The following is a 16353-nucleotide window of genomic DNA, read 5'->3' on the forward strand; positions in this document are numbered from 1 at the left end:
AACTATAGAAGTATGGGCGGGGAGGCTCCACGAAAACTGCTGAGTTAATTCAGATACAGGGCACACTCAGTACAACTGCACCTTCCAAAAACAGGAGTTTGCATTATGTACCGTTTTTTTCTGACACAGATTGATCAGCCACACTGCTGAGCCATAATGCAAACCCAGTTCGCGGTCATACATATATAGTTTCATATAAGTACCAAAGGCAACCAAAGCAACCTCGAATATTCACCAGCTGTTGCTGCCTGCAGTTTCTTTCTGACAAGCGATATTAACCGGCCATACAGCCTGTATTTCCTGTTTCTATCAGATACGTTAAACACTGAATTATTAATTGCGAACGCGTAGCCTAGCTGACCGCAAAAAGGAATTCGGAGGTAAATAAATGCAGTGCCATAACGTACAGCCTTAGAGCTATGGAACAGAACAGTGCACCAACTGCGTATTTGAAGGCGGAATACTTTCGGCAGAACAACGAGATAAGCAGCCCACGGGGAGCCTAATTCCCTTGCGTCGAATGAAGCGCACAATGCACAGCCGAACCCGAAGCCCAGTGCGAAGCTAGAAATTGCACTACACGAGAAAAACTTCGTCTGCAACTGTACGTCACAATCAAGCGCGTCCAAACTCCGTGCTTGATTGTAGCAACCAAGCGCGGATTTCTCAAATCCCAGGAGATTAGCAAGGAGATTAGCGAGAAGGATTTGATATATAAGTACGCGAAACGCTTCGACTGAAATAGGCATGGAAATAAGCCATGAGCACAAGTATTCTAGGCACTATAGTGACTATAGCACAAGTGCGCGACCAACGCCATGACCAACGCGCCAACGCCGCCGATACCTACATAAGTTAAAATTATTAAGAAAATGAACAATAACTTATTTTAAGCCACAATTCTAAGTTATAAATTAGTATCATAAATGTTTCACTTACTGTTGCGCACATTTTTTTCTTTTGCTTAGTTTATGATGACGTAGGGTGACGTATTTTGTGCGTGGCAGCAGCGTTTACTGCTGCCACAGTGCGTGTCACTATAAAGAAAGATTATTCGACAACTCACGAGGGAGCTGCTGTTTGAGGCTAGGTCAGGGCCCCTCAGAACAAAAACGTACAGGAAAAAATTTCAGGAAGTAGATATATTATGCGCGGCGTGCGGAACTGAGGCGGAAACAACGGAACATGTTCTAAGGTGCCAAAAACTTCGTCCTGCCCTTCCCGCGGGAAAAGCGGCAGATCTGGAGAGAGCGCTGGGATTTGCTGGGGAAGATGGACGAATGGATGAGGAACGCGTTTTGATAACAAAAGAGGGGTTAGAGGATTGGTGGAAAAAGTCAAGAGAATAAAGAGAAGAAAAAAAGGGAGGGGGGCAGATACGGGCGAATTAGAAGCTAAAAATAGGGAAGAGATAAATATATTTCTTTTAATTTTTTGGCTAGGCGGCGCAAGCTGCCGTCCGATACAAAGGGCAGAGGCTCAGAGCCACTATCATCCATCCATCCATCCACCCATCCATTAAAATTTAGACGTGGTTTGAACACAAAGGTCCAAGGAACTTTCCGTATATACGGCGAAAATGCCTAGGTTTCAAGTATCCGCTGGCTTCGAGAAGGACATGTACACATTATTAAAAAAATTCGAGGACGCAAAAACTGCCCGTTTCACGGACTTCTCGAAGATGTGGAGAGAGGTGAAGTTCTCACTGATTTTCTGGTAAGTTGACACATTTGGAGATTGAAAAGATTGCTGTAGAAGGTAGTTGTTTCAACTGCCTTTTCTTTTTATTTCAGTGGGAGGAAAGATTCTCGGGAAAGTCGGTTGGTGAGTTCTCGACATGCGGGCGTTCGCTCCAGTCGTAGCGCTCGCCGGCACTACCATTTCGGTTTCACGTGTCGCCTAGACGATGGCCCGAGGACGACCTTATCCCAAATCGAGTGTCTTTGTTACTTTTTTAGTTGGTCGTGATCAGAAGTTTTTGCAGCAGGCTGAATTATGCTACTTAGTAAATGAACATCTTGTAAACGCCAGAGCAGGCATGTTTAAGATGTGAAGCAACTCCTGAAACAAATATTCAAATCAGCAGTTGGAGTGTTATGTTATTTGGTAAAACTTGTTTCCAGAGAGTCGCGATTTAGTTTGACTTTAAGATTACACTAGTGGACCTGCATTGTGAGATTTCCATGCATACCATTCGCCTCCGGTCTCGGGCATTGCCCAGGAAGCTACAAAGTCACACTAGTCTAGAGTGGTCGAGCGATGCTGCGCAGAAGTAAAGTGAAATTCTAAGGCTGGTGCCGACTTCTGCTGGTAATACCTGTAACTGGTAGCGCAGCCAGACAGTCATGACAATCCCACAGACACAAACGCATTCCTCCTAACAAAGCAGCTGCGTTAAGAGTTTGCTTAATTTGCTTCGAGGCACGCTGCTTGAGTGCTGTATGCAGTCGCGACTCTACAGTTCAAAAGGTTTAGTTCTCTCGTTGGCAGGCACATCTCATTGGTGTAGTTTGTGCTACTAGATCATGACCGAGAAGCTCGGTAGTTAGTAGAGCAGTTCAAAAGGTTTAGTTCTCTCGTTTGGCAGCCGCATCTCGTTGGTGTAGTTTGTGTTACTAGATCGTGACCGAGAAGCTCGGTCATATTAAATTTAAGTGCTTGTTCCAAAGGACAAGAGCTTCGCAAAACAGTTAGTAGAGCACCAATTCACTTCGGCCACATCTGGACTTATGAAGCTTGCCGAGGTAGATCATTTGCATACGAATTCTGCCAGTGCACTGGTATGGCTGCATATTTACTAGGCTGCATTACCTACCCTACATTTCAAAGTATGCCTTCAAGTGTTCGTGTTAATCGCACTCTGTACATTGGCCTTATGGGGTAATGGTCTAAATGAACTAAAACAGAGGCTTCAGCATTTATGCAGGCATATGTATGAGGTGTAACCTAATGATAAAACTACTGAGGATGTAACCTTCGAAAATCTAAGCAAAGTGGAAAAAAAAACAAAAACACCTGTTTCGATAATGTGCAGAGAAAATTTCTTGGTAAGGCTGTAGATACTTGCTAATGCATCTTTTTCCAGTAATGTCCTGCGCATGCGCAATGCCTCCTTGGCTGCTATTTTTTCCGGTTGTGCTAGGTGAAACTTGGGGGTTGGAGATCGCTACACATGTCTTTCCATGAACTATGTCCCTTCAGTCATAAATGTGACGAGCTGCTGCATAATATTATATGCAGTGCAGCATATTCTATGTCCTCTTCTTCTTGTGTGAGTTGCCATGGAATTTTTACGCTCAGTTCAGCAGAGATCCTGTGAATGGTGCGTTGGTGTGTAGAGACAGTCTGAATTTGTCAAAAAGGTCTGATGTCACATGGGGAGCGGCAGAATGGAAAAGTAATTAAAACAAAATGTTGGCCACAATATTGCAGCGTGGCTGAAATGTTATTCATATGCAGTAAACTTGTTACCCTGTCCCTCAGAGGACGATAAAAACATTTGAATTATCGAATGGGCCTGAAAATAAGGTTCAGTAAAGCTGTTTCTTATGCTAGCGTGTAGATTTTGCACATTTTTGGCGAAGCGTGAAGCGCAAAGAAAAAAAGACAAGGACGTGAGAGACACACAGGACACACTTCGGCCAAAAACTGCTTGCTTCATAGTAAGCACCTGTGTGAAGGTTGCGTGAGATGAACAGTGTTGTTGCCCAGTTTCATCAAGTGCTTTGCGCACACTCTTGGGAACGTTAAGGAGCTCTAAAGTCCTGAAAGTTTCCGGTAACCTTTTCGCAGTACGACACAGTAACAGTGGTATCTCTTCGCTAAAAAGCCCCATCACGTTTTGAAGATGCTTCACCGTAGAGCCCATGCGGTGAGCATAGTACTGTGGAACTGTATGTCTAGCGGGTAGTTTCTGCGTATTGGAAGCAGCATGTGGATGCAAGTGAAGGGTATAGGCATTAGGATAGCGGGACGCAAGATAAAAATAAAACAATGCTAAAGTGTCAAGCAGCATCCGAAACAGCACGACTGGCAATGTGCGCGCCTTATTGCAGCCATGGTGTCATGGGAAGTTATGGAAAGTGATACCGAAACTATGCAACTAAGCCATATTTTGGAAATGGGGAACTTCAGCACTCAAGAAGTGTATGGGCACCACTGTTGCATGCAGGTAAGGCTTCGGAAGGTCTGTTTTGGCGATCGTTGCCTGCGTGAGTTATAATTCTGTATCCCATCGAAATTAATGGGTGTCCAACATTGTAAAACTTACTTGGGCATTGACTTGGATCACAGTTCTAGCTTGCATTGTCAGAATTTTGGAAATATCGGGGGCTGAGTAGGCACGATTTTACTGTAAGTATATAAAGCAAAAGAGATTTGCTGAAAAGTCAATTGGAATGAGATGGGAATCAAACCTGGGACTCTTGGACTCGCGCAGAATTTGCCCAGCATTTGAAACGGCTTAGTGTGACGAAGCTGTATACAGCGCAGAAATTGTGTTGTGAATATGCGGTTTTCTGAGATTAATGCCAGTGAGCCGCTTGGTTTGAGAACTTGCTTTGATGCCTCGCTTGCTCAGTTTTTTCCCAACGTATTGTTGTGCTGACCAAGTGTTCCTACATTCATAAGATGCTGGTATCCACGGTATATGTACAAGAGGAGACGATGCAGTAGGCCATTACAGCTTTTTGGGTACACAGGACAAGGATTGCTGCTCTTCCGTGGTTCTGGTGTCACAACACAGCTTGGTGCTCAGAACCAGGGTGTCGAACTGGAACCGAACCAGAATTTTCTCCGAACCGAACCAAACCTGAATTTTTTCCGCCATCTTGGAACTGAACCTGAACCAGAACAAAAAGGAAGAACTATTTCTAACCGGTTCGCGGTACAATTCCGACCCACTTTTGCTGGCAACATACTTACAATTTTTCTTTTATTGCTGCTTGTATAATGCCTTCTAATTTATTTCGAAAGCACCAGTGCACACCGCAAACATCACAACCGTACTGAAAAACTGGCCCTTGAAAAAAGGTGACAAGGACAAAGGAAAATATATTGCCACATGCATAGCACCAATCCGATGTTGGGCTAGCATTTCATCGAGAGCGCAGCTGGCCGCTACACTGCGAAATGGTGCAATGGCTGATGGAAAAAGTTGCTCCATTTGAGAGCCTTCCTAGGCACTGAAACAGTTAAATATAATTCATAAGTTAAATGACATGTTTAAAGAAATATATCTGTTAACGAAATGAATCTGTTAAAAAATGACCAAAATCATTTTATTTGCCCCTTGTTCCACGACATTGGAATGAGTCACATGACACGCGCAAGCAGCTGGATGCGATGGGACGCCAGCAGGTGCAATTTGGTTGAATGAGAATTCAGAATGATAAGCCAAAGCTGATGGTGGGAAATCCGCCTTGAGCAATAATTTACCGGTCTGTTCTTAAGGTGTATCTGAACTTAGCACAAACATAGATTTCATAAGTCAATTTCCTCTTTTTTCTTCTCTTCCTTTTGTCTTTAGTGGTGTCTGCTTGTTTTATTTCCCTTGGCAAGTTAAACTATGCCAGGAGTGAAGCTGTTGTGTTCAAATGTGAAGATTGGGTGGAGCAAAAAACTGAGTTGAATTATTGCTAGCAGTATCAATTCACAAGCTCTATTTGGTGTGCTATCGCTTTGTCTCATACAGCTACAGAGGGAGTGCCTAGCCGTCCTTGCGAGCAAAGCACACAGCATTACGTAAACTTTTTTTTCTTTTCTTAGCAGTGCGGAAAGGATGAAAGGAAGGGCGGGCAGGCCAGCCAACATAGACAGCACGGTTTCAAACAAGTCAGGGCTTGCAGCTTCTCTCGCCAATGCACACAGCAGCATGTGCGCCTGCGTCCTTTCATTTTTTTTCTAGCAGTGAGGTATGGGCTGCTTTGACCTGAGCGGTAGGAGCGCTAAAAATCTGACTGTTTCTCTGCGCGCCGCATTAGAGCACAAGGCTCAACAGTCTGCTTTTTTTAGCTTAAGTTATGCCTGTTATGTAAAACAGCTGGTGACGGTAAATTGTCTGTCCATAAGCTAAGCAGCATCATTTTGTATAATTTCGCAGCCTATAATTCTAAACATCAGCTTTTACGTGCGCATAGAAGATGATTTCAGTCTAAACAATTATTTCTTTTCCGGCAAATGGCAAACTGCATGTGTGTGAAATAGCTCATACACAGGTACTTAAAATATTTGCGGCCCTGTATACGGTTAATACTCTTGCACACTTTCATTACAATGAGGAAAGAAAATGCACATACCTGCAGCGCGCAGCGAAGAAGCAGACTCGCGACTACCTTGCCTTGATGGCACTCGACTGCTGTGCCCAAGGATGCGGGGATCGAATCCCGTCCTCGGCAGCTGCCTTCCAATGGGGACGAAAAGCTAGGTGCCCGTGTTCTGTGTGATGTCAGTACACTGTAAAGAATCCCAGCTGGTCGAAATTTCTAGAGCCCTGCACTGTGGCGTCTTTCATAGCATGAGTCGCTTTGGGACGTTAAAAGGACACTAAAGAGAAAAATGAAGTGGGCTTGCATCGATAGAAGGCCAGTTCCTGGTTACAAAAAAGCCACTCTTACTAAAAACAGAGCTGTTATAAGGCAGTAAAGAGGAAGAACAGGAATACAGGTGTCACCGCCACAGTTGAAACGGCCGAGACTCGCAACTACAAATCACGTGACGCGCAAGGGATCCCGGAGGCTGAAAAATGTGAATTACGTTGCCCGTTTGAATGCGGTAGTAGGTTTTATCTCGAATATGATAACATGCTTTTATTACACGTAAACGACTGCGAAAAGCCAACGTAAATGTTGCAAGGCAAATATAAAAATAAACTTGGCAGCGCACAGGCGTCCACTTCAGTTTCAATTATGTTCCGGCTTAGGCACTTCGTGCATGCTCGGATAATTTCGTTTTGGACCGGCGGTGCCTGAAATACCAGCTCAGAGGAGCAGATGCGTCTACCCTAAGTGCATATCGAATGAAGATCATGACTCGGCACGCACCTGCGAAGTATTCTCTACTCCCCGCTCGACAGCAATCAGGCAGCCTCCCCTTGCGTGATAGTGTGTGTCATCCTACCCTACTACGTAGTAGGAGAAAACAAATTTGAATTCGATCGGCGGGAACAACAAAAACCTCAACTTCTTATCGCAATATCTCAGCAATAATCCGATTTTTTGATGCCGGATATGTGGTGACGGTGTGACCAAATGCCGTTTATTAAAGTTTGATAGCATATTTGAGTGTCTTTAGTGTCCCTTTAAATGCCAAAACCAAACTAAACCAGACTCACGGCTTGAGTCCTCGCGTCGTTTCCAGCACCAGCCACCTCGCGAAACTACTGGAAGAAAAAGAATGAAAGCAAAAGATAGCGCACGCACAGAAATGGCGCTCACTCTTCATTCCCCTGCATCGCGCCTTTTGACTGAGCGGCACCCCTCTCTCAAACAACAACAAAAAATCTCCACGAGATAAATGTATGTTACGTACACGTATCCCATATTCTTTGTTTCTTTAGTATAGGCTACGTCACATATGTTTCACGTGATTGCGCACCAAGGACCTGGAAAGCCTTGAAAAGCTGGGAGAGGAATGAGGTCAAGTGAAACGAAGTAACCTGTGAAATAACCCTAAGAAAAAAAAAACAAGAGTAGGGGAATGGTAGTAATTGTGAAATAAGTGAACTGCAGCTTGAGACCCTCGATATCACAATACGTTGACCAGCCAGGAGAGGTGCTGGGCAAAACAGCATTTGGTCACTGTATGGAAGCAGCTGTGTAGAATTACTGGCGGCGATCAAGTACAGGCGGCAGCAGGATGTCCCCTTAGCTTACAAGCTGAGGATAAGCTTGAAACGTTTCTTATGGAAAGGGAAGAAGACTGCCTGCAAGAACTCTGAGATAGAGGCAGTTCTTTCAAAATTCAAAAAGTACAGAACCTGCTCTATGCCTTTGAAAAGGTGCCTAGAATGAGCAGAGTCGAGTGATATGAAATATTAGGAGGAGAAGCCGTTGCGGCGTCCAGAACTGTATTTAGTAGCTACAATACCTCTAGCTGTGATATCTACACAAGTCAGCGTCGAGACAGAATTTTCTGGAATAAAATATGTCGTCTCTTGTCATCGAACCCGGATGACGTCAGCAACCCTCGACAATGTCTTCTTCCTTCGGTATTTCTATGCTGGCAAATAGAACAGTTGACAGCATTTACTGAGCTCATAATGAAATATATGCGAGTAGCCATGATGTCATGCTTGTTGTAAATTATGGGACTAAACATTCAAGTCTGGCCTCAAAGTGCCAGAAGAAGGTTTTATATAGCACGCCTATGCAGGCAACCATGATGCGGAACAAGACGGTGGTCACATCGTGTCTCGGCCACAGGAGCGAGATAATTAATTCATCCGGTTCTCCGGCAAATACAATAATGACTCCAACCCTAATACAAGGCAGAGGGGACGTTTTCAGCGCTTTTCTGGCCGCAACACATGGGTGCCTTTGTGTTTCACCTTCATAGAAGCGCAAAGCCTTTCACGTGCTGTGTGATATGTATAGTCACTCATATGCTATATACGTGAAACGTGGAGGCTAACCAAGAGAGTTCTACTTAAGTTGAGGACAACCCAGAGGGCTATGGAACGAAAAATGGTAGGGGTAGCATTAAGAGATAGGAAGCGTGCAGAGTGGGTCAGAGAAATAACTCGTTACCGACATTCTAGTGGAAATTAAGAAGAAGAAATGGGCATGGACAAGACATGTAGTGTGAAGAGAGGATAACCGATGGTCGCTTAGGGTAACAAACTGGATTCCAAGAGAAGGAAAGCGTAGCAGGGGGCGGCAGAAAGTTAGGTGGGCGGATGAGGTTAAGAAGTTCGCGGGGGTCAAGGGGATGCAGCTAGCACAGAACCGGATTAAGTGGAGAAATATGGGAGGGGCCTTCGCCCTGCAGTGGGTATATATAGTCAGGCTGATGATGATGATGGTATATACATCTTTATTCTTGGGGGCTGTGTGCTTGGTTTGACCTTGAACTGGCTGCAGTTCTTTAGTGGGAGCCGGATGAAGCGTACATGCAGTAGCAGAGGTTTCACTCTAAAATAAAATTCATGTGAAATTCTGTCAGTTTGAAAAGCGCAGAAGAAAACATTATTTCTTTTTTAATTTTCTTTTGGTACATGACTGCTTTAGTTGGTTATGTGCCAATGAAAATCATTATTTTCCCCATCCTGCTCTAATCGCAGGTCACTCATAACATTTTGCTGAGGTCTGTATATTCACTGAAGCCTGTTATATCTGACGACAAAAACAATCGACGGACTACTTTGTGAATTTTCGGCTTTTATTGTGTACTAGAACAGTAAATAAAGGTCGTTAAAAGGTGAAGTAAGAAAAAAATCCAAAGTTTTTTTTTGTTAGCCCATTTGAACCGGTTTGAACCACTTCGAGGAGGGTTGAACCTGTTTGAACCAGAACAGAATCTGTTTCCAGAACTTAAACCGAACCTGAAGGGTGTGAACCTGAACCTGAACTGAACCCGAAAAAATGACGTTCGACACCGTGCTCAAAACTATGATCACTCAGTATAAATAATGCAATCATGAAATATTTACCATCCATATGCGAATCGCAGAGCGTGTATCACACGTACCACAGCAATATGCAACATTCAAAGCAAAGAAATCATATATCTGGTGTCTCCACTCCTTTAAGAGTTGATGGGTGGCTGTGGCTTTGAACTTTGAAGTTTCTTACCTGTACACCACCATAAAAAAATTTAGCTGCTATTTTTATTGTGAAACTATGCGGAAGTATATGAAGGTCTGTTACTCACAATGAGGGCATATTAAAGCTCACTTTGTGTTTGGAATGAAAATTTTAACATCTTGAAAATGTGCTACAAAAGCTCTCTGGCATACTAAGAGGACATGATGAGTCTGGAGATAAAGACTTGCTTAGGATTAATTGATCATGTGTAGTACGTAAAAGCCAGAGATTTGATGGGAAAGATTACTTCTATCATTGTCCCACAGGTGATGATTTCTGATTGCTTTGCTGTAAGGCTTGATGCATAATCACTCTTTTAATCATGCTACTGTGTCTTATTGTTTGCATGTCTCTTATGCAGTTCTTTGAAGAGATAACTGCGACCATACTGACATTGTGGCAGCCTTCCTGCAACTTCCAAGAGCAGGTGTTCGCTCTGTACATGCTGTATGCAGTGTACTCCATGCAACCGTTGATGCCGAAGCTGAAGGTTTGTTTCTATATTGTCTTTCTTTTTGGAATGCTAGCTCTTTGTTATGTATTTCACGGCCAAACACGCCTGTATGGTACAGGCTCATTTTTTTGTTCTTTTGTGCACATACGAGACATCACTCTCTCTTGTATTGAATCAGCTGTCTTGAGGCTGTGAAAGAAGAAAGTGAAAAAAATCTTGGATTTTTTTTTTTTTGAATAAATGAAATATTTGCATCATTGTTTTATAACACCTACTAAAATGTCGCTATTTGGATAGTCTTTCCAAGGTGTACAGTCGGCTTCTTTTCCAAAAGTATTTCGTGAGTGCCGACTGCCTGGCACAGCGATGCCGATGCAGAGTGGAAATCATAAGTGGAAATGCATATGTGCTGATCATGCGTCAGGAACCAGTGTACACTGCTTGGCTGTTGTGCTTCGTGAGAAGCAACCACTGCTAAGGAAGCTTAATGTCCGAGTTGTGAGCGTGTGTGTTTCATGTTCTGTGTGCTGCATGTTTTTTCGCTTTGATTTGGGAAAACATGTAGCATTTTAAACATGAGGCTAGGCCCGGGTCATGCTTGCGGGTGCCTTCTCAAGGGCATTTCTTGTCGATTAATACGCCTATATGAGGGTGCTCTGCAATTAGTTGTTCGTAAGTATGATCACAGCTGGTTTCTTGGGTACGCTGTGTTGTTTGCTGGAAATGTATGCACTTTCGGATATCATTCGCACTTGAAACGAATAAAGAAGACGGTTACAGCTTCTTTGGGCCGGACACATAGCAGCTAATTATGGGTAGGGGTGGCGTCACATTAATCAGGACTGCCTAGCAGATAACGCTCACTTCAGCAGAAGTAATTGTAGGCAAGCCCTTGTCCTCGCAAGCCTTCTTCTCTCCCTTGTCTTCCACTGCAGCATGGTGAAGCTGTCAACGCTTGTGTGATGCTTGTTAAAAGGTGGCAGACTGTGTATACAGTCAAACCTACCACAACAGTGCCGGTTAGAACATTATATCCCATACAGTTGAACCTGGATATATGGAACTCGAAGGGAATCGCGAAATAGTTCGATATATCGATAATTCGATATACAGAAATCGGCCTGGGACGGCACTTACGATACAAAAAAAAACGATACAGCATTTTTTCCATAATCAACCCACTCGCATAATGAATCCTTTTACACCCGAGAATTTGGAAAAAAAAAAAAAAAAAAGCGTTAAGGCTATCTTGCTCACATGCAAGTGATCTCGGCGACGAGCGGCAGCGACAGAGGAAAAAATTTTTAACTTGTTGGAACTGTGTCCCTCTCGCCGCTCGAACCACCGCTCGAACCACCGCGGCAGCTCAAAACAAGCTTTCTGTGTGACCACGGCAGAAAGCGCGAGCGTTCTCGCTTGCATGTCGATGGCCCGCACCACTCCGTTTTGGTCTCTCATCCACAGCTCATTTCTTAGCAGCGTGCCAAGATGCACGCAGCGATAACGTCATGGCGTGTTTATCTTTCGATAGCTCCTGCGATGGCGGGGAGCGAACTTGGCTAAGTGCCCGTGATGGCTTGATTGCACAAGCCTGGTTCGATTTATCACGTAGTCCACTGCACAAAATCATCGAAAAGCGTGATAGCTGCAAATTTTGTTTGAAGTGGAAAATGCTAAAAGCCAGTGTCATGGTCGCAGCTGACCGCGTGCTTTTTTTTTTATTCATACATGCAAAAATAAGACTCCCGCAAAAAAAAAACAAAAAAACAACTGCCGCTTCTTAACGTCTGCAGCCGCTATATCTTATGCTACGCCGCGCGTACAGCACAGCGATAAGAATGGACGACTCTCGCAAAAAAAAAAAAGGGAGAGAGAGAATCTGCCGCTTCTTAACGTCTGCGGCGCCAAAGCCACGTCAGCCGTCGCGTGCAGAGGGTTCGCAACACAAGCTGTTGTTGTTGTGGCTGTAGGGAGAAGGAAAAGAAAATGCACGGGCCTGCTACTGGCTCTGTAGCTGAGCCACCTCCGCTGTCTCGTGCGGACAGAAGAGAAAATATAGAAAAAAGGAAAAAGAAAAGGGAGAGAAAGACGCGCGCCGCAACAACAGCCCTCGTCCACCACCGAAGTATTGGCTGCTGCAAAGACGGCCTACAACAGATAAAATTTGGTAGCTGGCTAGCCCCCGCTGCAAGCGGCGTTGACCTACCGTCCCAGCCCCATAGGGCCAGGATCTGCCCCCCTTCACCACCTCCCCTCCCCCTTGCAACACACGCTGGAGATCTCTGAAAACGGGCTCAGCTGGCTTGGCGCATGCGTAGCGCGTGCTACTGCGAATGAAGGCGGGAGAGAGGAAGGAGAGATAGCTTGGCAAAAGAATGGGCAGACTCTTGCGCTTCGTTTTATCGCGTTTTTCCTCTCTCGTTCTCACCGGTTCTCTCTGGTTCATTCGCGCTTATGGCTTGCAAACGTTACATGCTGGCGTGCGGGAGACGATAACCGCAGATGCGCGTGCCTTTGGGGAATGGACGCGGCACTGCCCTAGCCAGCCGTCACCAAACTATCCCCTCTCATTCCTTCCGCGCATGGCTTGAAAACGTCACGCTGCAAACGGCCGAGGGTGATGCGATCGTCTTTGGGGAAGGCATACTTTCCAGTGCATGGTGCGGAGTTTGATATATCGAATGACTGGTGAAATTGAGTTCGATATATGACGCGGCTTTCCTATACTTTTACATGGAATTTTTGTAGGGGATATTCCGCGAGTTCGGTATAACCAAAATTCGATATATCCAGGTTCGACTGTAGACGACCGATTTTTCGGACACCCAATTTTTCGGACATGTTTGATTATTCGGACTTTTTCCCGGCCCCAGGATATACCTTATAAAGTCAATGTATTATGCTGCTCAAAATTTCAGACACTATAAGGAGGGCTATTCGATTTTTCGGACATTCCAAGCATCAGCCGGGCCAACTGCCACACATTTTGAGCAATGTCGCCGCCATCTTGTTTGTTTACTTTTTGTTTGATGGCCTCGAAACCGGTGCCAGCCTTGCGTGCCGCTCCTCAGCTAAACTGACGCTGGATCGAGGCTATATTATTTGCCTAGCAGCTTCCGTTTCCGGAACGTCGCTGCTCGTCGCTGCAGTGCATTATTTTTTTTTTCTTTTAGTGTGATCGCTTTGACCGCCTGTTCCTCTGTGTGTTTGCCGTGCGTTTCACGTTTGTTGCCGAGCGGAGCGAGTAGGCCTAGCTGTGGTCTAGCTGATGCGAGAACTATGTTGTGTCGCTACTGTGGCTCGCATTTAATCGAATCGGTTTCAGTTCTTCAAAAAGCTGTTTCCGGATTTTATACGGAGATTTTTTTTTTTTTTTTTTTTGCGTGCAAAGCGGTAGCAAGAAGGCACTCAACGGAGTCGGTGTTGTGATCTAGTGGTTGGTGGTTGCGGTGTGCCTCGACAGTGGGAAAACCTACTCTGTCGATTTGTTTGGAGCACTTAGTATGCTCACCGATGCGTGGAAATCTGTAGCACCCACAATGCTGCGCAATTGCTTTTGTCACGCGGGATCTGTGCTGAATGACGAGTCGGCTGCTTTGGACGATGAGAGCTTGGTCGAGCAGCTGTCTGGCAGTGAGCAGCTCATTCACGACCTTCGCACTGCTGGTGTCGAAATTCCATTGGCCGTCTCATTTTCAGAGTTCATAGACGTGGACTATGAGTTGGAACTGTCCGCTGGGCTCACAGATGCAGATATTATTCACCAAGTGCTTGTGGAGTCTGAAAGCGACGATGACTCACCTGTAGCAGCGCAGCCGACGCAACCTGAGCTGATGCAAGCGAAATTCAGGCGGACCTGTTAGCACGGAAGCGGAGCGGGGTGCAGAAAAGCATTCATGACTTCTTCCGGCCTCAAAGTCAATAATAGGCAATAAATTGAGCTTTTTTGGTGCACATTTGTTGTTTCGGACATTTTCGTGGTCCGTTGAGAGTCCGAAAAATTGGTCGTCGACTGTATTACAATAGATTACCGTGGCACCATGAGCTTTCTCATGTTTTCTATTGTAAAATAAACTGCTTATTATAGTGCTGTCATAGTGCATGAATAGATGTAATAGATAAATCTAGTAATTGAGAGTCAACCTTAAAAGAGACCTAAACATGGAAACTGTACAACCAAGCCAGCCAAACCACGCACGCAGTGTGAAAGCGCGCACATGAGGAGGTGGCAGAGCTGACTGACGGATCGACCTGATGCTGTAGAAATGGAAACAGCTCATGAACGCGCACAGAGTTGCCTTGTGCGTCAGGGATGCTTACATGCCACAGCAGCACTAGGAGACAGACTTTCCCCAGTTTTCTTTGGTGGAGCAGTCCATTACTAACGTTTCTCATGATTCGCCTCTCATAGAAAGCCCACCACGGTACTGGTACTTTTGCTTCGATGTATTAGCCACATGCCTCGTACTGAACGCCGTTAGTCGCTGAGGTGCGCTCACCTTGCGTGAGTACGGTTTAATTTTTCCTTTTCACCGTCGCTATTCCCTCTGATGCAAGGTGGACTTTGTTCGGGATGCCAATGATGGGAAACTTTGCAAAGCTTCCACTGTTGTAACGGTGACAGTGGCATGTCGAAACTGAGATAAGTCTTGCATATCGGCGATGCAGTTGTGAGAAATGGAGGTTTCACCAATGAGATGACATCTCAGCGTCGCCTCTGCTCACAGCAAGTGCAGACAGGAAGAGAGGCTTTACAAATGATAGAGTCCCTCCGCCGCTTAACTTCTGCTAAAGATCCTCAACTTGGATATATGCAGTTGTTAGGCACCCTGCAGAGAGATGGGAACAAAATAGCTGCAAACCAGTTAAAGCTAGGTGATGGGGATTTTCTCCTGCAAGAAAATCAGCACTATAAGCTACTTCCCTTTCATTAAACGCTTTTTAGTTTTTTACTTTTTTTTTGTGCATGATTCATTAATAATAATGATTGATTATAGCACTAATATTTTTTGGGCACTTCAATATTGTTTTTGATTGTACCCCTGCGGACAAAAGTAAACGAAGCACGCGATTTGCTTATAAACTTTTTCATGCGTTACATAATTGAAACTGGCAGTAATGTTATGTGCGAGCCGGTAGTAGATGCCAGTGCCCTTTTTCTATGACAAATATTGTTTTTTTATATTTAGTGCAGAAAACGTGATTTTAATTTCAACGAAAAAATGTGCTCCGTTTACTTATGTCCGCACCTGTACATGTCAACAAGTGGCATACATAGCATGAAAGAAAGACAGTGCGTTCTTGCTGAAAAAAAATTATAAGTTGAAAAAGGCATGGATGCAAAATAAAATCAAATTTATGGTGTATGAAATGCGCTACATTGCTTTTTTTTTTTCTTTTTATTTGTGAAAATTTGGAATGCCTATCTGTATGTTGCCTTCTTTGGTGCATTGTCCAAGTGTGCAACTTGCCAAAGCGGCAGCTGAGCTGTGAGGCAGCTTTTCGTCATGATCTGTGGCAGGTGGGCACCGCTGTAGAGATTGCCCACACTCTAGTACACTTTCAGTTGTGGTACCTTCACATTGCCTATGTGTTCGTCACTAGACTGGTGAATGGGACCATTTTACTAAAGGCGACTTGCTCCCAGGACCTGTCTGAATGAGCTTGAGTCTGCCAAAACGCAGGTCCACGCATGATTATTCGTGTTTGTGCATATAGTTTTGATGACCTGCACTGAGTAAAACAGAAGTAACAAGTCGGGGTTGACAGAATGTTTTAATCGTCTAGATTTTCACTCTGCACATGCTGGGCTCCCTTGGAGCCTTAACTCGATCCCCATCTGCATTGATGGCATTTATAAACCCCTCCGTAGGTTGTTGGAACCTTAATGAATAGAGGTGAAACAGCGAGAGCACACAGTGGCGATGCGTAACTTCCTAAGGGCAATTTAAAACGAAAAGAAGGCTCACCTTGGACCACCAGTTGAAGCTCCAGGCTGATCCTCTCCAGAATCGTGATTCGAGCTGAGCCGGAGGTGATGAAGTCATTTTCAGACTCTTCACTGCTGCATTCACAAAAACAATTCGCAGTAGAAGCAGC

General features: G+C 44.7%; 1 protein-coding gene across 3 annotated transcripts in view; it reads left to right on the top strand.

The window, feature by feature from the left end:
- Positions 1-1491: 1491 nt before the first annotated feature.
- The window catches only part of LOC146206254 (snRNA-activating protein complex subunit 1-like), a 96005-nt gene continuing 81143 nt past the window's right edge, over positions 1492-16353 (top strand). For 2 of the 3 annotated variants that reach the window (XM_084590871.1, XM_084590872.1), the window contains exons 1-3: positions 1492-1716; positions 1794-1824; positions 10162-10290. In XM_084590871.1, coding sequence (XP_084446997.1) covers positions 1580-1716; positions 1794-1824; positions 10162-10290 — 297 coding nt within the window. In that variant the 5' untranslated portion in view covers positions 1492-1579. The remainder of the gene's footprint in view (positions 1717-1793; positions 1825-10161; positions 10291-16353) is intronic. The other variant, XM_084590870.1, reaches the window with a different exon arrangement.

Source organism: Amblyomma maculatum, chromosome 1, assembly GCF_055883805.1.
Source record: "Amblyomma maculatum isolate TAMU_Amacu chromosome 1, ASM5588380v1, whole genome shotgun sequence".
In the NCBI taxonomy this organism is placed as follows: domain Eukaryota; kingdom Metazoa; phylum Arthropoda; class Arachnida; order Ixodida; family Ixodidae; genus Amblyomma; species Amblyomma maculatum.